Source organism: Sapajus apella, unplaced genomic scaffold (genome assembly GCF_009761245.1).
Source record: "Sapajus apella isolate SASKATOON/1434 unplaced genomic scaffold, GSC_monkey_1.0 scaffold147, whole genome shotgun sequence".
Taxonomy (NCBI): Eukaryota; Metazoa; Chordata; class Mammalia; order Primates; family Cebidae; genus Sapajus; species Sapajus apella.
In genome coordinates this window covers 257,141-278,272 of record NW_022437087.1, presented here as the reverse complement: position 1 = coordinate 278,272, position 21,132 = coordinate 257,141, and the positions used below count along the sequence as shown (strand labels likewise).

The window sequence follows — 21,132 nt, the reverse complement described above, 5'->3', positions numbered from 1 at the left end:
AGGGCACAAGCTGGAGGGGGCAGTGTTCCACTCCTGACTGGGCCCTGCCCTCAGCCCCACAGGTTATCCGGAAGATTCGAGTGGAGCAGTTTCCTGATGCCTCCGGTAGCCTGAAGCTCTGGTGCCAGTTTTTCAACATTCTTAGCGACTCAGTCTTGACATGGGCCAAGGATCAGCACCCAGTGGGCGAGGTGGGCAGGAGGTAAGCCGGCGACACCACCGCCACCTGGCCTGGCTCCCTGATTGCAGTAATACCGTTGGGCACCATCCTAGCGCTTTGAGCCTGTCACCTCATTAATTCTCACAATCAGCCTCTGCGGGAGGTGCTGTTCCCATAGTAGAGATGAGAAAACCGAGGCTCATCGTTTTTAAGCCACTTGTCCAAAGCCACACAGCTAGTAAGTGTCAGGACTGCAAACCAGACCTTCGGGCTTCAGGACCAGCTCTTGGCCCTGGAATCACGCTGTCTCCCCAGAGCTCTTGGAGCTGGGGTTCACTGCAGCCTCTGAGAGTGGGGTCCAAGGACGCTTAGGACCACAGTCTGCCCCATGCCATGGTGATGGCCCTCACAAGAAGGGTCTCCGCTCTGCAGTGCAGGAGATGAGGGGCCGGCGGCCTTGGCCATCGTGCAGGCCTCCCCCGTAGACTGCGGCGTGTATCGGTGCACCATCCACAATGAGCATGGCTCGGCCTCCACCGACTTCTGCCTCAGCCCTGAGGGTGAGTGTGCCCCGCTGCCCGGGGTCTCAGCCTGGCCTGGCTCCTGGGGGGTGGGCAGCTGCCATTTTTAAGAGAAGGCGCTCTCTCTGCGAACAGCTGCCTGAAGGCACTGCTTTCTTCTTTTTCTCTATTTAGTGTTGTCAGGATTCATCTCCAGAGAAGAAGGTGAAGGTATGGTGCCCCCCTGGGGAAGGCGGGGTGGTCCTACCCCTGCCATCTGTAGGGAGGACCCATTTAAGGGCTTGGAATCTGGTCCCAATCCACATACTGCTCCCCTTTGCCTCCTAGTTTAGGATGTGGCTTGGGGAGGTGATGGAGGAGGACTGCTGTATCAGAAGATTGTGGGGGAAGAAGCGGCCAAGGGCCACTGCACAGGAGTCAGTTCACCCTGTGCCCTTTGCCCATGTCCGTCTTTGATCCAGGGCAGGACCGGCCACAGGGGCATGTCTTACCCTGCCAGCTCCTACCCAGGTTTCTCACAGTGCTCTGTGGAGCCCAGCATTGGATTCACACAGGAAACCTGTTAGAAATGCAGTTTCCTCGTCCCCGCTGCACTGCAGGCCTCTTTAATGCCATAGGAGGGACCTAGGAACACTGCATTTTCAGCAGGCTCCCTGGTGATCATGAAATACCTGCCGAGTTTGATATGCATTTGAAGGGCTTTAATAGGGATGGATATGTACTGCTCTTGCAAGAGACAGGCTGACTTGGGACTGTGAAGGCAGCCAGTGATGATGGAAAGATGTTTAGAGCTGTAGTTGCTAACACATGCGTTAATTCCTTCATTCATTCGCTCACTCATTCCTTCAACTAGTGACCTTTTTTTTTTTTTTATTTGAGATGGAGTCTCACTCTGTTGCTCAGACTGGAGTGCAGTGGCATGATCTTGGCTCACTGCAACCTCCACCTCCTGGGTTCCAGCAATTTTCATGCCTCAGCTTCCCCAGTAGCTGCAATTATAGGCATGTATCACCACACCCAGCTCATTTTTGTGTTTTTAGTAGAGACTGGTTTTACCATGTTGGCCAGGCTGGTCTCAAACTCCTGACCTCAAGGGATCCACCTGCCTTGGCATCCCAAAGTGCTAACTAGTGACTTTTGTTTAGTAATCAAATAAAATTTAATTGATATCAAATATAACCTCAACCTCAAACTAAGTAATAATTCTTTAATATCATCAGACATGCAGTCAGATTTCCCTAATTATCGCATATGCGTTGTTTTATTTGAATCAGGAACCACTCGTTGCTTTTGGCCGATGCAGCTCAAAGTCTCTCTTAATGTTGAACAGTTCCTCCTACTTTATTTGTTTCCTCCTTGGCTGTTTATTTGTTGAAATCACTGTTGTAGAATTTCTAACAGTCTGGATTTTGTTGATTATGTCCCCATTGAACATGCTCCCCCATGCACATGCTTCTTCTAAATTGGTAATCAGATTCCAAGGTTTAGTCACATACAGGTGTGATTTTTTTTTTTTTTTTTTTGCAAGAATAATTCACAGGTGCTGCATACACCTTTTGCATCCCACCTGGAGGCACATAATGTCAAATTGTTTCATGCCTGTCCCTTTTAGTAATGTTAAGGTTGGTTATTGGGTTCATTCGGGTGGTATCCGTGTGATCCATCCCCTTTTAAAATTAAAAACAATCTGATACAAACCCTATTGTTATCTGGGGGTTTTCGCACCCACTGCTTATTGCCTAAATCTATTATTTCATTAGGAGTTGTAACATGGAGATAGTTTAATTTGATCTTTTCTTCTTCATTCATTAGCTGAGTTTTTTCTGTAAAAAAAGGGATGATCATTTGGTTATCCCAATAAATAAGTTCCAACAGGAAATGAAGGATAAATATTTGCTCTTTTCACTCTAGTTACCTGAATTTAGAATAATGAGTTGGTGCCCTACCATTTTCCATAGGTGACCAGTGAGGTTTATTTTTTGAGTGGGGGATTGGATTTGTTGTTGTTGCCACTATGAATGCATGGATTTTTAACATACTTGATATACTCAATACATTGCAGAAGGGAGCCCCTTCAGGTTGGCCCGTGTCCTTCTGCCAAGTCTCCAGTCGCTTTTGCTAGCTCTCTTGCTTTCTGGTCTCTGGTGATGTTTCAGGTCCTTGCTGGACACTTTCTGCCTAGACCTGGAATCAACCATTTCTGTAGAAAGTTCTGGTTCCCTTTAATGGGAAGCTATATTTAGCGGTCACAATTTGAGCACCAGGGGTGCTCACTGCTGCTGGATTTGTCCTGCAAACTTTTTGCTTCAGTCAAGCGTGTTGGTTGAAATAGAGTCATGTATTTATCTGATCAAAACAACGAATTCCAAAGAAAAGTAATTCTGGTATTCTGTATTGATTGCTATTGCCATAGAAAACCCCTGCCTTCCATACACGTGTCCTAAGTTCTGTCCGAACACAGCGCTCAGGACATATTTGTGGACGGCAGGGGTTATGTGATGGATACAACACAGGTACTGCTAGATGGCAGGGGTCAAATCAAATAGAGTTTCTGCCCAAGGAGCTCACAGTCTGGTAGGGACTCAGTGTGTCCAAAGAGCAGGCTTGGACGGCAAGTGAGCAGGGTGGGGGGCTTTTCTGGCCTTTTCCTTCCCTGAGAGCCCCACCTTGGTCAGGCCGGAGCTCCTGGTCTCCCACATTTCTCCTTTTCCCCTTCAGTTGGAGAAGAGATTGAGATGACCCCTATGGTATTTGCCAAGGGTCTGGCTGACTCTGGCTGCTGGGGGGACAAGCTCTTTGGGCGACTGGTAAGCGAGGAGCTCCGAGGGGGTGGATATGGGTGTGGCCTTCGGAAGGCCTCCCAAGCCAAGGTCATCTACGGGCTGGAACCCATCTTCGAGTCGGGCCGCACGTGCATCATCAAGGTGTCCAGCCTGCTTGTGTTTGGGCCCAGCAGTGAGACTTCTCTCGTGGGCAGAAACTACGATGTCACCATCCAGGTACTATGTCCCATCCCTTCACTCTCACCCCCTCCCCTTTCCCAGCCCGGGTCCTGTTGAGATGTCCAAAATTGAGGCAGAAAGCATCTCAATCTCAACCTTATGAGGCTCCTAGGATGACTTTGTGGAAAGCCTGACATGCAGCCCAGAATTCAGATACTTGGCCTCAGAGAGCTTGAGAGCTTCAAAATGACTTGGGCCATAGTTTTCAAACTATATATGTGCAGCAGATACCTTCCCCCTGCCCATTCATAACCTCTCATGGAAGTCTTCCTATATGTGAGATGAAAGGGGGGTGCTGTGGGTGGGGGTAGACAGTCTTCGTGGCTCTCCCCAGAGTGGTCTATCGCCTACCATTAGGATTCCAGAAAATAGTTCGGAAATCACTTTGAAAACCTCAGTTTGAAAAGAGGTCCAAAGCCACTTTGTTACACAAAAGAGGAAAATGAGGTGCAGAGTAGGGAGCAGGGAAGAGTGAGACCTTCTTCACGAGGGCTGGAGTCCTCCTCTCAGTCCCCTCACAGGTGGCCCACTCACTTAGAGGCAGACACAGTGGAGGATCGGGGAATTTCTTTGCTGACCAGATGTGGTTCCCTCATCCACAGGGTTGCAAGATCCAGAACATGAGTCGGGAGTACTGCAAAATCTTCGCAGCAGAAGCCCGGGCCGCGCCTGGCTTTGGGGAGGTGCCTGAGTAAGTACGAGCGAGCAGGACGTGCGCGTGCAGCGCTGTTGCCTTGGGCTTCTGCGAAGATAGTGATTTCAGAGCCTCCCAGGGGCGTGCTGGGTTATGCCCAAGTGCAAATAGCCTCACAGTTAGCCCCGTGCTCAGCCCAGTGGTCTCACAAAATCTAGAAATAAAGACCTTGTTTACTCCCCGCTTGAGAAAAGCCTCTGCTCTGCACTCAGCTCCTCCCGCCCACCCCCATTCCTCATTCTTTAGTGCAGATGCTGCTGATGGCAGAGTTTGGGCCTAGCAGTTTCTGGGGCTCCGTGAAGGCGATGGGGTGGGCTGAGCTAGGCAGATGGGTCAGGACCCCTCTGCAGTAGGCGGGCAGGGTCAGTGTGGACTTTCATGGGAGTCAGCTATAAATGGCAATTGTTTCCATTTTGAAACTTGAACTCACCTTTGTGTACCTGGGGTCCGACTGGCAGAGAGCCACGATCTAGTTGAATCCTTTCTAAAGGTGCTCCTTCTGTTTGACACATACCTCTCCTTCCGCCCCAGTCCCTCAGCCAAGCCACAGAGTCTGCCTATGGTCATAGCAGGGTTTGGTTCTAATCCCGCTGACCAAGAGAATGGACAGGACTCTGAAGCCAAAAATATCCATTTCCTTTCCTGAACTCAGGGTGGAGCTGCTTTCCTTTTGTCCTTTGGGCTCAGAGCTGAGAATTCCATTCTTGGAAGGGCCCTTCTTTTAGGTCCAAGAATACAGAATTGGGTTGGAGGGAGGAGCTCCCTGGGCCATACTTGCAGCTTACTGCGGGGTGAAACTGTGTTTAGGATCATCCCACTGTATCTCATCTACCGGCCTGCAAACAATATCCCATATGCTACCCTGGAGGAAGACCTGGGCAAGCCCCTGGAGCCTTACTGTTCCCGGGAATGGGGCGGCGCTGGGGCCCCGACAGTATCTAGCAGCTCTGAGGCCGTGCAGAAATGTCAGACCTTCCAGCACTGGCTGTATCAGTGGACAAACGGCAGCTTCCTTGTCACAGATTTGGCAGGTATGAGGGTGTGAGGGTGTGTGGGTGCGCACGTGCATGGTTATGAAAGCATGCAGAAGAGGGAGAGCTGTAGTGCTTGACTGATTGTTGATCGTTTACAAAGCACCTTTGTCTTTACTCTTTTTTGCTTTTGACAATAATCCTGTAAAGTAGATCGGACAGGGACCATGTTGCACGCAACCCTAATACACACCAGGGCCTCATGTAGCCCAGTCTGTCACTGCAGTTGCATTTAAAGGAGCACAGTCCAGGCTCAATTAAAATTAAACAGGAATTTATTTCAAAGACCATTATACGGGCTCTGATTCAAAACCCACAACCACCCTTTTCAAAACCTCGCTTCTTCCCTTCCCTGTAGCTTTGCTCTAGACTTTCTCACTCTCTGAACTTGCCAGACTCCCTCTTCCATTTTAGCACAGTAGCTCTACTGTCTCTCTTCCTCCTCCATCTTTGTTAGCTTTTCGTTATGTAAAGCATTTAGTCTGGCTTCTTTTTAACTTATTTCTGTGCCTCCCCCCATTACCCAGAAACTCCCCAACAAAGGAAGGCCAGCAAGTGTGAACCCTCCTTCCTTCTTCTACCAGTTCTTTCCAGGCCTGTTCCCTTTAAGCAGAACTGGACAGGGGAGGGAACGGAAAAAATGCTCAGGGCAAGGAGAGGTTGCTGGGAATATCACACATTATTAAATCTCATCTCTGCCGTAAATAAGTGAGAAAACCAAGGGCCAGAGATAAAAAAACTGACTCAAATGTGTGTTTCACTGGGTTAAATTTATATACAACTCCAGATGTTGGGAGGAGGGAGGGCTAGGTAACATTAAGCCATTATCAGTCAACCTATTTGTTGAATTACAAATTCATGCTTCCATCCTTTTTCCATCCAACCACTACTAAATATTGAAAAAATAAAAAGTTGAATTAGGAATAGTCATTGCCCTCAAGAAGCTGTGATGAGTAGATCAGTTTCTACTATAAGATGATAACATGGTATACTAGAAAGGCTTTGGAGTCGGCTAGGTGTGGTGGCTCACACCTGTAATTCCAGCACTTTGGGAGGCCGAAGTGGGTGGATCACTTGAGGCCAGGAGTTTGAGACCAGCCTGGCTAACACAGCAAAACCCCAGCCCTACTAAAAATACAAAATTAGCTGGGCGTGGTGGTACATGTCTGTAATCCCAGCTACTTGGGAGGCTGAAGCTTGAGAATTGCTTGAACCCAGGAGACAGAGGTTGCAGTGAGCCAAGATTGCACCACTGCACTCCAGCCTGGGTGACAGAGTGAGACTCCGTCTCAAAAAAATAATAAAGAAAAAAATAAATTTGATTTAAGTCTAAGCTCCATTCTCTTCTAGCTGAGTCTGTTTTACAGAGAAGGAAACTGAAGCTCACACTGGTGAGGTCATTTAATCTCTCTGAGCTTCAATTTTCATTCCCTCTCTAGGAAAATAGTGTCTTTCCTACCTAGTGCTCAGATTTTTTTATGATGATTAAATGAGACCATATTTGTGAAAGCCTTCTGCAAACTAAAATTCTGTGCCAATGTGAGAGATCATCATTATTACACAAAATGGAATGCTATGAATGCCAAAAGAGAAATGAGAAAGAAATTCATATTTATGACTTTAATATTTATCACATAACTCCTAGGTTATGACACTAAGTTAGACTCCTACACAGATGATGGTCTTCTCAATACCCTTGTGAGATAGGCATTCCTCCCCTCACCTTTGCACTTGAAGATTAGAGATGTGAAGTGACTTGTCAAGTTCCCACAGCTCGGATGTAGTAGACGTGAAATGTAAATCCAGGCTGGTCTGACTCCAAAGATCACATTTGTTGCTGTCTATCCTATGATGGTACTCAGCCCTGTTCGTGAAAGGCAAGTTCCTAGCAAAATGCTCTGGACAAATTGAAAATGGGCAAAGAGCGTCCTAAACCCAATGTGTGAATGCTAAGATACCTGGATGTCCTGACCACAGTGAAAACATTTTTTCTCTGTCACCATCTTGCCTGGCTCTGCCCTTCCAAGGCTGTCTTAACCTGGAAGACCATCCTGGCTTCTTGCTTGCTGGCTGCCTTTGTAAGCAGTGTGGAAGCAAGTCTTCTGTACTGTTGCATTTCTGCTGGTCTACCCCTGATTTATCCTCTCGTTCCCATCCCTCTCTCTTGTCTGGACAGACTACTAATCTGTTCAGAGGAAGAGGTTTTAGTTCAAAGCCAGAGGCCAGTCCAGGCTGTGACCTGGTCTGATCCAGCGGAAGCAAGATTGCATAGCTGGAAGAGTTTTGGCTCTAGGAATCCAAAAAGCTGAACCCTGACTTTAAATCAAATGACCACTGCACATAGCCAGTGCTCAATTACTGAATGAGTGACTATGACTTTGCTCAAGTCGTTTAACACTGAGCCTATCCTCCTCACTTGTAAAAATGCGAATATTATTCTTAGTAATAATCCAGATACCTGCACACTGTCTGCGAGACAGGCTGGTGGTCATGACCCGTGAGAAGTTGCTTGAAGACACGCCTGCACTGACACCCAGGAAGCTGATGCCAGCCTGGGCTGGTTCTAAGCCCCCATGTCTCCAGCAGGAAGAGATGTGGTTCTAAACCCCCATACCTCTTCCTCCTGGAGATATGGGGGCTTCGAACCAGCCAAGGCTGGCATTAACTCCCAACTTTCTCCCTTTTCAGGGGTTGACTGGAAAATGACTGATGTGCAGATTGCTACCAAACTTCGAGGGTGAGTGTTTCCTGGGGACAGATTGCTCTCTGGGGGGTCTTCTCAGGGTGTAAAATGTCCTAAGCCCTTCTGGTTCTCCATCCCTAAGGTGCTGGGCCTGGGGCCAAGTGGTCCCAGTCACACCCATGGCCATGTGGTAACATCCTAGGGGCTACTGTCTCCACCCCTTATCTCCGGTCTGGTGTGGCAGCTATTACTGATGCCACACATGGGGTCCCCTGCAATCTGGGGCTCTCACATACTCCTCCCCTCTTGCTTGAGGATGGTTGCCAAGGTGCCGACAAGCAAGGGCCCTGTGATCAGAGTGCGGATCTCAAGTCTGCTTCTGTTTATGTGAAGAAGCCAAGCCATTCTTACACCAGTTAAAGTCCTACATGATGGATTCCATGTGTCGTGGTGTAATGAGACCACAGTTTTAAAACTGAGGCTTTGGGCCAGGAATGGTGACTCATGCCTATAATCCTAGCACTGTGGGAGGCTACGGAGGGAGGATTTCTTGAGCCCGGGAGTTTGAGGTTTGAGACCAGCTTGGGCCATGTAGAGAGTCTCTACTAAAAGAAAAAGGAAAAATTGAGGTTTTAGCTGCTGCCACGTGAGGTAGCACCCAAGGGAGACTCTCCATCACCCTCAGATAGGGTAGGATGTACTTTGGGCACAGCATCCTAATGATGGCAGCCCGAGAGTCAGCCCCCCAAGGAGCTGTGTCTCTGGGTGGGACCCCCACTCAGCTCTTCCTGTCTGGCTGCAGATACCAGGGCCTCAAAGAAAGCTGCTTCCCCGCCCTGCTGAACCGGTTCGCCTCCTCCCACCAGTGCAACGCCTACTGTGAGCTGCTGGGGCTAACACCCCTCAAGGGCCCTGAGGCAGCCCACCCCCAAGCCAAAGCCAAAGGCTCTAAGAGTCCGTCTGCTGGCAGGAAAGGCTCCCAGCTGAGTCCTCAGCCCCAGAAGAAAGGCCTCCCTAGTCCTCAGGGCACCCGGAAGAGTGCTCCAAGCGCCAAGGCCACCCCTCAAGCCTCAGAGGCAATCACCGTGCAGTTGTTGGGACAGCCTCCCACTCAAGAAGAGGGCTCCAAGGCCCAGGGCATGCGGTAGCCTCAACAGGAGGCTGGGGGCCTCCACCCAGCAGCAGACCAACCAGGAAGCAGCTTGAACCGGATGGAGACTTTCCAAATACGGAACTAACTGGAGAAGGCGTGTGGAGGAGGCACCACGTGGGGACCTCTCTGAGCAGCCTCTCGTGGATCAGCTCCTCATCAGATGGCTTTGGTGTGTGGCACATAGCCCACTGGCCTCTTCTGGTGCCACTGTCACCCAGGGTTCCCAGGCCTCAAGCAGGCCCCACCTCCAAGTGCCTGGCGGCCTAGGCCCTCCTTGAAGTTTACACTTTGCCACTGCTGGAGGCTCCCCTGAGTCCTCTGCATGAGTTCTGCACCCCAAGCCCTTGCCCCAGCCCAATCCAGCAGCAGATGTTATAATCTGAGTGTGAGGACATGCAGGCCAGCATTTACCCCCCTGCCTTTGCCTGGCCCTGATCTCGCCCCATCCTCAGGGCTCCAGACTTCCTCTGCCGGTCTGGCCTGGTGACTCTCAGGGTATCTCCTCCTTCCAACTACTTTGGCTCATGGATCGCAGCTTATCCTGCAACTAACATGTCCTTGAGCCCAGATGGGGCTCAGGGCCCTTCCACAGCCTGTCATGTCCTTGTGCAGTGGCCTTTGATGATGTGTGTTCATGCTCTTCCAGCTCCTTCACTCACTCACCTGCTTCCCATGCTCCTTTGCACCCCCAGCCACATCCCTGGCCTGGGGCCCAGCTGCAGCCTGCTACCTGCCCTTCACGACTCTGCACGTGGCCCTTTGCTTGAGAGCTCCCTACCCCCTGCCCACCAATACCCAGGTGAGGAACAGACCCTCTGGCCTTTTGCTCCACTTCAGTACTGTCTTCCCCAACTCCTCCGGGGCTCTTTGCTCACGAGGTGAGAGCTGGTGTGAGGCTGTGTCAGCAGCTGTAGCCAGAGACAGGTGTTGACTCTGAGAGACCTTGTACTCCATACTGAAAGGAGGTGGAGTCACAGTTAATTTCACATCCCCTCTCATCCAGGAATGGAGGGCTAGGTCTCTTCCCCATGGAATTACCCCTGGGTGTTCTAGGAGGGATGCAATCTATCTGTGCACTTGGATGGAGGAGTGTCTCTGTGCCTGGGAATTAGGGCCCCTGCCCCAACCATAGTTCTTGATCCTGGGGCCCCAACTCTGGGCCCTCATGTATGGGCTCCCAAGGACCCAGTGGCCTGGGTCCTTCCAGAACATCCCTCCTGGAGGCCTGGGGCGGGGTAGATCTGCAGCTAGCCCGCTCCCCTTGGAATGCAATAAAGGCAGCATTGTGTGTCCTGCTTGCCCTCAACTGGTGTGGTTGGAGGTCTGAGGAGTCAGGGTCCCCCTCTCCCAGGCAGGCTCTCTGAGGGCATCCTGTAGTCCCCAGGCCCACTAGAAAAATGAATCTGTATTTTGGTTCCTGGACTGAAGTTCAGTTGTAGCTTTCTGTGGCCACAGAAAGACATTCTGTGCCTGCAAAACTGGGCTGCTGGCTTGTGCCCCTTAGCAGGGTGTCTGGGCACTTATGCCTTTGGAATTGCCCTTCATTCAGAAGAGGAACACAAAGAAAGCCACCCAGGAAGGAAGCGCAGAGCTGGGGGCTCTGGAAACTCCGTGTCTCTGGCTGCAGCAAGACCAGCTGAGGAGCCCACCAGTACCTGCCTCTCAGCTGCTTGCTGACCATTTTCTCCCTCTCACGCTGCAGAGAAGCTCTTCATTCCCACCCCCACCCAGAACCTCCCCTTGCCTGACATTTCCCCTCCATGGTGACATCTCTGACTTCTCTACCTCCTCTATGCTCAGGTGACTCCACATCTTCCTTCTGCCCCAGTGTGTCCCTACCTCTCCCAGCCTGCATATTCAGATTACTTTGGTGAACTGAGAGCTGGAGTACTGCTCATTCATTTAGTCATTCACCCACTTATTCAGCAGACATATACTGAGCACTGCTTTATGCCAGACCCTGGCTGGCAGCTGCTGGGAGGCAAAGATGTATGAGGCCATTTCAGGAGAGACTACCTGTTAGGATTCTTGAGTTTTGACCAACTGAAATGAACTTGGACCAACATAAGCAAGGAGAAAGGGTTCATGGGAAGGATGCTGGGATAGCTCACAGAGCCAAAAGAGTAGCTGAACAGTTGGCCTTGGGAAGGGTGGGAGCCGGGGCAGCTCCAAGGCTTGCCTCCCAGAGCTGCTATGGTTGGCAGATCAACACCAACTTGCCATCCGACCTCATGGATCTCCTTCCACTCAAGATTCAAATTCCAGGTGAGATAATCTGGCCTGGAGCTCAGGGCTTCATAGAGTAGGAGGGAGGCAGTTTTCCAAAGGTCTTCTGACTCTTGCCGGAAGGATGGTGGAGTCGGAAGGGTGGACATGGAGGAAATGGTGGGTGCAGAAGGGTAGGCAGACCCTGAAGATGCTGCTAACACAAGGGCCATCCTTCCCGTCTTGTGTATTACAACTCTCCCACATAAAACTACAGCCGCATTTCTCTCTGCTTAGGGAATTCAGGATCATAGCTAACTTAATTCCAGGGGTAAGACAGGGCTACTATTCGCCAAAGTCCAGTGTCACTAGGGATAATCTCCCTCTTTCAGTTTTATCACAAGTCCATTTTGAAATTCTACAACCTGTAGATTAACTGGTAAAATTAACCATATTCAACCAAAATCATATAACCCAGCAAGAAAGGAAGAATGGGCAACGTCTGCAGTCCATTTCTAGAACTGGTCATGAGAACTCATGTTTGTGTATGATTATGCACTTTTGGCTTGACGGAGTGACCCAAACCTTCAGTTCTGAAGCTCCTTCGTGGTCCTACCTGTGGGACAGGCATTTGCTATTGGACACGGCAGTCCAAGGACAAACTCTAGGAATCTCCCCCATGTCCATCTCTACTGCCCCTTTTACGTAGCAGCAATCATATTTTCCCTTGATAAGGTTCATCATTCTAGACGCTTCCATGACCTCTTTATAATAAGCCTGAAATGGCCCGGCGGCTGCCTCAGCTTTCAATTCAGTTGAATTGTTACTGTGTCTTTGAGGATGTGTTCCTGGACGGGGGACTCAACTCTCCACACCAGCCTGGTCCCAAACCTCAGGTATGAGAAAGGCATTGAGATGTAGCAGTAGCAGGCCATCTCCACACTGCGTCCTATCCCTGAAGGAGAAACCGCAAGGTACGGTTGCTGGCTCCAAGCGCATGCTGCCTCCTGCAGGCCTGACCCAGCCTCTCTCGGGGTGTTGTTTCTGGTGCATAGCTGAGTTTTCAGTAAACCATTTAACCACACTCTCAAGCCAGCTGCTGCTGGTCTGTGGGTTCCTGAGAGGATGAGTGAATGCCCACACATCAACCCATAACACTTCTTTTTGTTGGAAAGTGAATTCTCTGGTTGGGTGCAGTGTGTGAGAAGGCCACATGATGTTTATGGCATTTGATAATCCATGGATATTGATGGCCGGAGAGGCGTGATGGGTAAGAAAAGCAAATCCAGATCCAGAACAAGGGCCCAAAGGGGCCAAGACAAATTACTGCCCCTCTCAGAGCTGCGGGTGTAGACGGGGAAGCACTGTGGCGATCGAGTGGGCAACCCACAAGTGACCCGCTGGTGCCTTCACAGCCCTAGCCTGGAGCAACAGAGTCCACCTGATAAGGGAGTGCACTGGCCCAGCCAGACTTTATGGCCAGGTGGGTCAGATAACACCACGAGGGGCAGCATGGCCACCAAGTGTGCAAGGGCCAAGCGTTTATGCTCCCCCAGAGCCCAGTGGTGAGCGAGAGGGGCGTTTTGCACAAGGATAATGGTTACTTGTCAGCAAGAGCATCACTTGGCTCCAAATCCTGGGTTCCCCTATCGTATTTTCTTGTCAGGACTTATTACAGGCTACATATGGCTCCCCAGTATGCCACAGACAGACGGATACCTCGTGCACCGTTGACAAGGTCACGTGGCCTGATGGCAGAGTGGGCTGCACAAAAGACTCTCCCAGCTGGGACGCCTTCGTCTGCTCTAAGCCCACCCCAAAGCTGGCAGCCCTCTAGGTCAGTCGGTAAATGGGTTGGAACAAGATGCCTCAAAGTGGCATATATTGCCTGGAATTAGGTCTTAGTGGTGAGGGATTCCACATACAGTCATTTGTCCTACATTATGAAGGAAATGTTCTGACGTCAAACAGATCCCTCAACCCCTAGAACTTTGTAGAAGGGGCAGGCCAGGCACGGTGGCTGACACCTGTAATCCCAGCACTTTGGGAGGCCAAAGTAGGTGGGTGACAAGGTCAGGGGTTTGAGACCAGCCTGGCCAACTTAGTGAAACCCCATCTCTACTAAAAATACAAAAATTAGCCGGGTGTGGTGACGCACGCCTGTAGTCATAGCTACTTGGGAGGCTGAGGCAGGAGAATCGCAAGAACCTGGGAGGTGGAGGTTGTGGTGAGCCAAGATCGCACCACTGCACTCCAGCCTGGGCAACAGAGCAAGACTGTCTCAAAAAATACAAAAGTAAATAATAATAATAGAAGGGGCAGATTTTCACATGATTTATCTCCCACTCTGATTCACACATGTTCGATCACGGCACCAGGCAACTGCTGATTTCCTGTTCCTTCTGTAGTCCCAGATGAATGGCTATATCCCTTTGTGGAAGGCTGCAAGGAAGCTTCACAACATGCATCTAAGTGTTAAAATAGGTTTTTCTTTCAAAAACACATTTGACTTCCTTTCCATTTAAGGTCTGGAAATCAAGTGGGAGATCTTGACTTGTCTTTGGCAGCTTGAGACAGGCTGTTGGCCCAGAAGTCTTTAGTTAAGGTCATTACTAGGCCATATCCTAGGAGCGTCTGGCCTTTTTCATCCTGGGACCCAATCCCCAGGTCTGGTTTCTGTGCCCTCTCCATTACGATGAGCACCCTACTTTGTTCCTTCTGACTATCTCTGCTGCTGAGATCAGGGAGCCCATGTTCACAGCAGCTCTTCCAACCAGCCTCCCAGGCCTAGAATGCAGAGCCTCGTGAATGTATTTCTCATGGCAAGAAGGGAGCCCATCTTCTGGGTCCCACCAGAGGGCAGTGAGGGGGGCTGACGGGCTGGGTGCATGCCAGGGACCCAATCAAGCATTTTTATCTAATGAAATCTTTGAATTCCTGCCTCTCTTGGATGTTTGGTCTTTTGATATAATTTAGGATGGGCCAACATTTGGTCCAGATTTGTATTATCCAAGCCCCCCTAAAATAATAAGAACTGTATCTGGTGATTTGAGCTTTTACATAGAATGTAGAATCTCTGCTGAGTGAACGTATCAATAAAGACAACCTGAAACAAAATTATATCTTGGTCACACAACCTTTAAAAGGTCCACTACAGCTTGGGCAACACAGGGAGACTCCCTCTACAAAATAAAAGAAAAATTAACCAGGCATGAGGGTTCATGCCTGTAGTCTCAGTTTTTTATGGGGCTGAGGTGGGAGGATTGTTTGGGCCCACGAGATTGAGGCTGCAGTGAGCTGAGATCATGCCACCGCACTCCAGCCTGGGTGACAGAGGGATACCATTTTTTGTCTTAAAAAACAACAGAAAAAGGTCCACTAATGTACCATATATTTTTTGACAATGTATTTGTCAGTTCATGCAGTTTCTTCAGAATATCACTCGCCTCTTTCCTGATCTGATTTAGCTTCTCATCCCCTGGCGTATGCTGAGTGTGGATTCTGGTTACTGGCATAACATGGTGTGGGGCAGGAGGGAAACTTTGCTTTCTTCTGCAAGAGAGAGGTACGCCTTTCCCGGCAGTGAAGGTCAGAAGGAAATATTTCTGGAGGGTTATCCTTTTTCTGTCCTTTGAATACTCCCAGATATCCTTAATCCAGCTGACAGGATGCCACCTTGTTCTGAAACTGAATGAGGTTATGAATTCAATTGGTGGTGAATCTAGCACTTTTGCAGAATCAGACTCTGGGTTTGTTTTTAAACAAGCTCAGTGGCTTCAAGCCATAAGGGACTTTCTACCCAGTAATACAAAGGTAGGAGTTTCATTCCATGCCTTGAGGTGGGAAGATTTTAATGATCATCCTCTAACTTTTGTTTATTTGTTTTTCTGTTTGGTTTTTGTTTTTGTTTTTTTGAGATGGAGTCTTGCTCTGTCACCAGGCTGGAGTGCAGTGGCATGATCTCAGCTCACTGCAACCTCTGCCTCCTGGGTTCAAGTGATTCCCCTGCCTCAGCCTCCTGAATAGCTGGGACTACAGACACCCACCACCACACCCGGCTTTTTTTTTTTTTTTTCAGTAGAGACGGGGTTTCACCATGTTGGCCAGGATGATCTTGATCTCCTGATCTCATAATCTGCCCACCTCAGCCTCCCAAAGTGCTGGGATTACAGGCGTGAGCCACCACTCCTGGCCCCTCTAGCTTTTGTGTGTGTGTGCATGTACGACAGGGTGTCGCCCAGGCTGGAGCGCACTGGGACACTCTTGGCTCACTGGAACCTCTGGTTTAAGTGATTCTCATGCCTCAGCCTCTGAGTACCTGGGACTACAGGCATGCACCACCGTGCTCTGCTAAATGTTTTTGTATTTTTAGTGGAGACAGGGCTTCGCCATGTTGGCCAGGCTGGTCTCAAACTCCTGGCCTCAAGTGATCCGCCTGCCTCAGCCTCCCAAGGTCCTGGGATTACGGTTGTGAGCCACCGCACCAGGCCCATCCTCTAGCTTTAAAAAGTATCCAGTGATGTAGAAAGGCTGCTACCTGCCCATCCCTGAATAGGAACAGGAGTTTCAATGCTCTTCACTCCATCTTACCTCCATCACCAATTCCAAAACCCCTCTTATTTTCTGGGAAAAGGAGAGAGTCCATGTCCTTTACCATCCTCCCTATGAATGTCACCCTCGGTTACAGTTCTCTGACTGCCAGCAATAAACTGGCTCTAACTTAAGTAAGAACAGAAGGATGCCAGGGTAACCCACTGGTCTGAAAGAAGAATTGAATGACAAGCTTAGGGGACAATGGTAACCAGGGCAGCTCTGAGGACTTTGGCCTGAGGAACTTGCTGACCGTCACCCTAAGTGCACCCTTCTCATGACTCAAGCCCAGCTGCCTTTTGTTACCGTGGGCCTCCACTCAAGAAAGGCAATCTGATTGGCCTGGCTTGAGTCACGTGTATCCTTGAGGCCTGGGACAGCAGGAGTACTGTGAGAAAGTGGCGATTTCTGCCCACCCCAACCCCACCAAATAAAAAAAAACAAAACACCAAAAAACCGGAGGTGGGTGGTAACGTTACTGGAAGAATTGTTAGTACAGAATACAAAGGAAGAGAGTCCTAGCTCATTCTGACCTCAGAGAGCAGCCACTGGAAATGTGAAAGATGGCTCTCAGCACAAGGGTTAGTGCCATGGAGAGGCCTTCAGGCTGGGGCACAAGAGGCCCGATGAGTGGCGCCAAATTGGTAAACTTATCCCAGGGCAGGGTCTGGGTTTCAGTTTTGTAACTTGATACTTCCCATACCACTGAGCTGATCACTCGGGGAGGCTATCTCATTCTGGTTAAATTTACAGTAAAATGGAACTCACATATGAAAAACTCACCTTGCTAATTTTCAATGAGAGGATCGCTTGAGCCCAGGAGTGAGACCCTGTCTTTATTTAAAAAATTAAATTTGGCCAGGCATGGTGGCTCATGCCTGTAATCTCAGCACTTTGGGAGGCTGAGGCGGGTGGATCACCTGAGGTCAGGAGTTCGGGACCAGCCTGACCAACATGGTGAAACCCCGTCTCTACTAAAAATACAAAAATTAGCTGGGCATGGTGCTGCATGCCTGTAGTCCCAGCTGCTCGGGAGGCTGAGGCAGGAGGATCACTTGAGCCCAGGAGATTGAGGCTGCAGTGAGCCATAGTCACACCACTACACTCCAGCCTGGGCGACAGCAAATGAATAGATAGCTAGATAGGCAGATAGATAGATAGATAGATAGATAGATAGATGATAGGTAGATAAAAATAGTACCTATATTGATACTTTAAAATCTATCTGTCATCTACATATCTATTATCTATTTTATTTATAGAGGTTGGTACCAGAAGTGAAAAACGACTTGTTTGTAATTGGGTGGGATTTGGGGGACAACGGGGTTGGCCTCTGGCTCCCCAGGCCTATCTAGTAGTGAGCTTCCCTTCAACAACTTTTGCTGGTCCCTTATTTGGACCTTTCTTGAAGTGGGCAGGCCAACAGAGCGACTCCAACCTCTGCTTCAGGAGCTGCCTAAGTGGGTTGGGTCCACCTCAACCGAGGCAAATCTGAGCTGCGTTGTTTCAGTGGCAGCTGCGAGATGCCTGGAATACAGTGGGTTGGAGCTACCTGGGTACAGGAGGCGCCCCCTACTGACACCTGGAGGCCGTGAGCTCACTTACCGTGAGGCACTGCCTATCTCAGAACTGTTGGGGTTCAGAGATGGCCCTTCCTATTCTTTCCAAAGGGCCTCAAGGATGCACCACACATGAGGGTGAAGGACCCTCGCCCTGGAACTTGAGACACATACTTGGATGGTAGAGTTTCAAAAGGACATGACCACGTGGATTTCTGGGCTGAGGTAGTGTCCAGTCAGCCACTCTGGCCATTGGCCTTTTTTGTTTGTTTTTCTGAGACAGAGTCTCACTCTGTCACCCAGGCTGGAGTGCAGTGGCGGGATCTCAGCTTACTGCAGCCTCCACCTCCAGGGTTCAAGCAATTCTCCCATCTTTGCCTCCAGAGTCACCAGGACCACAGGCGTGTGCTACCGTGCTGGCGGCTCATCTTTTCTTTTTTCTTTCTTTTTTTTTTTTTTTTTTTGGAGACAGAGTCTTGTTCTGTTGCCCAGGCTGCAGTGCAGTGGCGCGATCTCGGTTCACTGTAACCTCCGTCTCCTGGGCTCAAGCAATTCTTGCGCCTCAGCCTCCCGAGTAGCTGGGACTATAGGCCCACCATGCGCGGCTAAGTTTTATATTTTTAGTAGAGATAGGGTTTCACTGTGTTGACCAGGCTGGTCTCGAACTCTTGACCTCAAGTGATCTGCACACCTCAGCCTCTCAAAGTGCTGGGATTACAGGCGTGAGCCACCGTGTGGGGGCTCATCTTTTCTATCATGGCCAAATGCATATCCTTGGAGCAGTTGGATTCTTATTCAGGATATGGGGTCGACTGCCCAGTAAATCAGCCCTAGCAGAATTCACACTAGGTCTTACCCAGCAAGTCATTCAGAGACACGATATCACTAATGGCACAGCGTCTGACCAGAGAACGCAATCCACAGCAGTAGAGTCCAGGTGTGGGTGCGGAATCCATCCTGCCTCCCACGCAGCCGGTGAGACGGTCACATGGGGCAGACACCTCAAGGGCCAGCTCAGATCTTCCAAATACCAGCGCGCAGTGCGGTGGCCCCTGGCTTTGCCTCAGGCTGGCCAACTTCTCAATCGTTGCTCCCCACCTGGTACTGGCTCCCCTGTCACACTCCTCCAGGGAGAACAGGTAGGGGAAATGGCGGCCGGTGCCTACCTCACTGGGTTATTGTGAGGATTCGTTGAGATAGGGCAGGTAAGGCTCTTATCATAGATCCTGGCGTCTGCCAAACTCTTAAGTGTGCCAGCTGGAACCATTGTTGTCACGGTCTCCTGGAACTACAGGATCCATCTCAGAGCCCCTCAAACACTGCTGTCCCCTCTCACCCTGGAGCGGTGCCTCTCCATTTCCTGAGGGTGGGGTGACTAGCAAATGTCTCTGGCCGTGCCCCTGAGTACTGCCTTTCCAGCTCTCATCCCTGTCGGGGGGACCCTTACTGCCCTGGGGAAGGAGACTGGCAGGAACCAATAGGAAACGCTATAGCTGAGCCTCCCAGCCCATGAGCTGGCCAGTATTGAGCTTCTGTGATGGGCCAGTCCCCACGGTCACAGAACTGAGGGAACTGGACACAGGCCTTTGAACCAGGAAACTTGCTTCTACAGGTGTAGTGAAATGGAAAGGAGTGTTTCCAAGTGAGTCACGGTATCTGATTGGCAGGCCCATCCAGGAAGAACAGAGGGAACCAGTAAGAGTAGAGTGATAGAGGCAGCCACGCCTTTGACTCCGTGGCCGGACACTATCAGTGGAATTCCACGTGGGGGTGGGGGTGAGATATGCTTGGAAAGTTTCAATGCCTGAACACGAGATGTGACATTCACAGGTGTCCGTCTTTGTTTTACCTAACAATTGTATTTAGTTTCTGCCGATCATCCCAGGTTTAGGAGAGAAGAATAATGAGGTCATGTTCAGGGAAATTGATGAGGAATGAGCCTCTTTATTTCTCTAGTGCTTGGATATGCAAATCAATGCACTGAGAGACCTCGTCTGTGAAGAGCCAAGAAATGAGTGTGGCCAGAATCGTGAGAAAAAAATACTGTGCTGAGCAATCCTTCTGATAGCTCTTGTGCTTTTGAGCATTTCAGTCACTACTTATAAAATAACCTATTATGGGCCCAGTGCGGTGGCTCACGCCTGTAATCCCAGCACTTTGGGAGGCCAAGGTGGGCGGATCACCTGAGGTCGGGAGTTTGAGACCAGCCCGACCAACATGGTGAAATCCTGTCTCTACTAAAAATACAAAATTAGCTGGGTGTGATAATACATGCCTGTAATCCCAGCTACCCAGGAGGCTGAGGCAGGAGAATCGCTTGAACCAGGAGGCGGAGGTCGCGGTGAGCCGAGATCACGTCATTGCACTCCAACCTGGGCAACGAATGAAACTCCACCTCAAAAGTAAAATTAAAAAATAAAATAAAATAACCTATTATGTGAGAGCCTGGCAAGAAGGGATTCCTGCCAACTCTTTGACCAATAATCCTCCTAAAACAGGAGGTGGCCTGCAGAAGAACTAAAACCAGAAAAGTTTTAGTTCTGGGCTCTGCGGGATTTCAAGGGAAATTATCCATGCATATTTATGTAGTCCTCTCCCCACTCTGCCCTGGCCCGGCTCAGCCCTGGTCTCACTGATCGGGTCCCAGTGGGTGTGCTGGACCTCAGAGACTGTCTCCTTAGCAAACAGGCCACCCAGGCGCCCAAGGACGTGCTGAGGTCCCACAGCTGGATGGGCACAGCCGGGACACCTGAGGTCCTCCAGCTGTTGGCCTTTCCCTGGGGTCTCCACCCCAATCTATCCAGCTTCCCAACTCCGCAGCCTGTGGTTTTTTGCCAAATTCCACTAAGAAGAGCACTCGGCTTATGGGGGCTGGGATCCCTGATGGCCACGCCTCCTTCAGGGGAGGGGCACGGGAGAAGCCGGGGTCTCCGGGCCTGGAGGAGGGAGTCGTGTGTTAGGACAGCCCCCACGGGAGATGGGACACCTGACGGCGATGACACCTGCCAGCCTGAAGTTGCTGGACTCCCTGCCAGGCACTTCCCAAGCAGGAGCGCATCGACTCCTCATAGGTTCCATTACCCACCCCCACAGGAGGCAGCAAGTTAACTCTGACAGTCAGGAGTGGAGACCTCTGGGCTCCAAGCTCGAGGTCCATCCCAAGACAGCGCATTAAATCCTTGTTGCAGAGAGTGGAGCCCCCAGCCACGTGAAGGCGCGAAGCTGCAACGTCGGGAACGTTTCGAAGCAAGCATGGCTGCTGCTGGATGTGCAGAGCTCCCGACGGAACCAAGGGTGAGAGGAAAGGACGGCAGGAGGGGGACGGCGAAGCGGGTAGCACAGGGCGGAGAGGGGAAGCAGCTGGCGTCCATTTTCCCTTCACTGGGGCTTGGCGAAGACCCTTCGAGGACAGCTCCGTGCCCATCCCCTTGGTGGCCGCCCATGGAGACGGAGAGGGAACCTGCTCAGAGAAAACATTTCGTTTTTTCTTTTCTTCTCCTTCCTCCCTCCCTCCCTCGCTTCCTTCCTTCCTCC

At 50.4% G+C, this 21,132-nt stretch overlaps 1 protein-coding gene across 2 annotated transcripts in view; it reads left to right on the top strand.

Moving 5' to 3' along the window:
• ALPK3 (alpha kinase 3) overlaps nt 1-11,125 on the top strand; it is a 57,445-nt gene extending 46,320 nt beyond the window's left edge. The window contains exons 7-14 of one of the 2 annotated variants that reach the window (XM_032264814.1): nt 55-202; nt 593-720; nt 856-891; nt 3,400-3,680; nt 4,286-4,374; nt 5,185-5,408; nt 8,097-8,145; nt 8,894-11,125. In XM_032264814.1, the coding sequence (XP_032120705.1) occupies nt 55-202; nt 593-720; nt 856-891; nt 3,400-3,680; nt 4,286-4,374; nt 5,185-5,408; nt 8,097-8,145; nt 8,894-9,239 (1,301 nt within the window). In that variant the 3' untranslated portion in view covers nt 9,240-11,125. The remainder of the gene's footprint in view (nt 1-54; nt 203-592; nt 721-855; nt 892-3,399; nt 3,681-4,285; nt 4,375-5,184; nt 5,409-8,096; nt 8,146-8,893) is intronic. The other variant, XM_032264815.1, reaches the window with a different exon arrangement.
• The last annotated feature ends 10,007 nt before the right edge of the window (nt 11,126-21,132 follow it).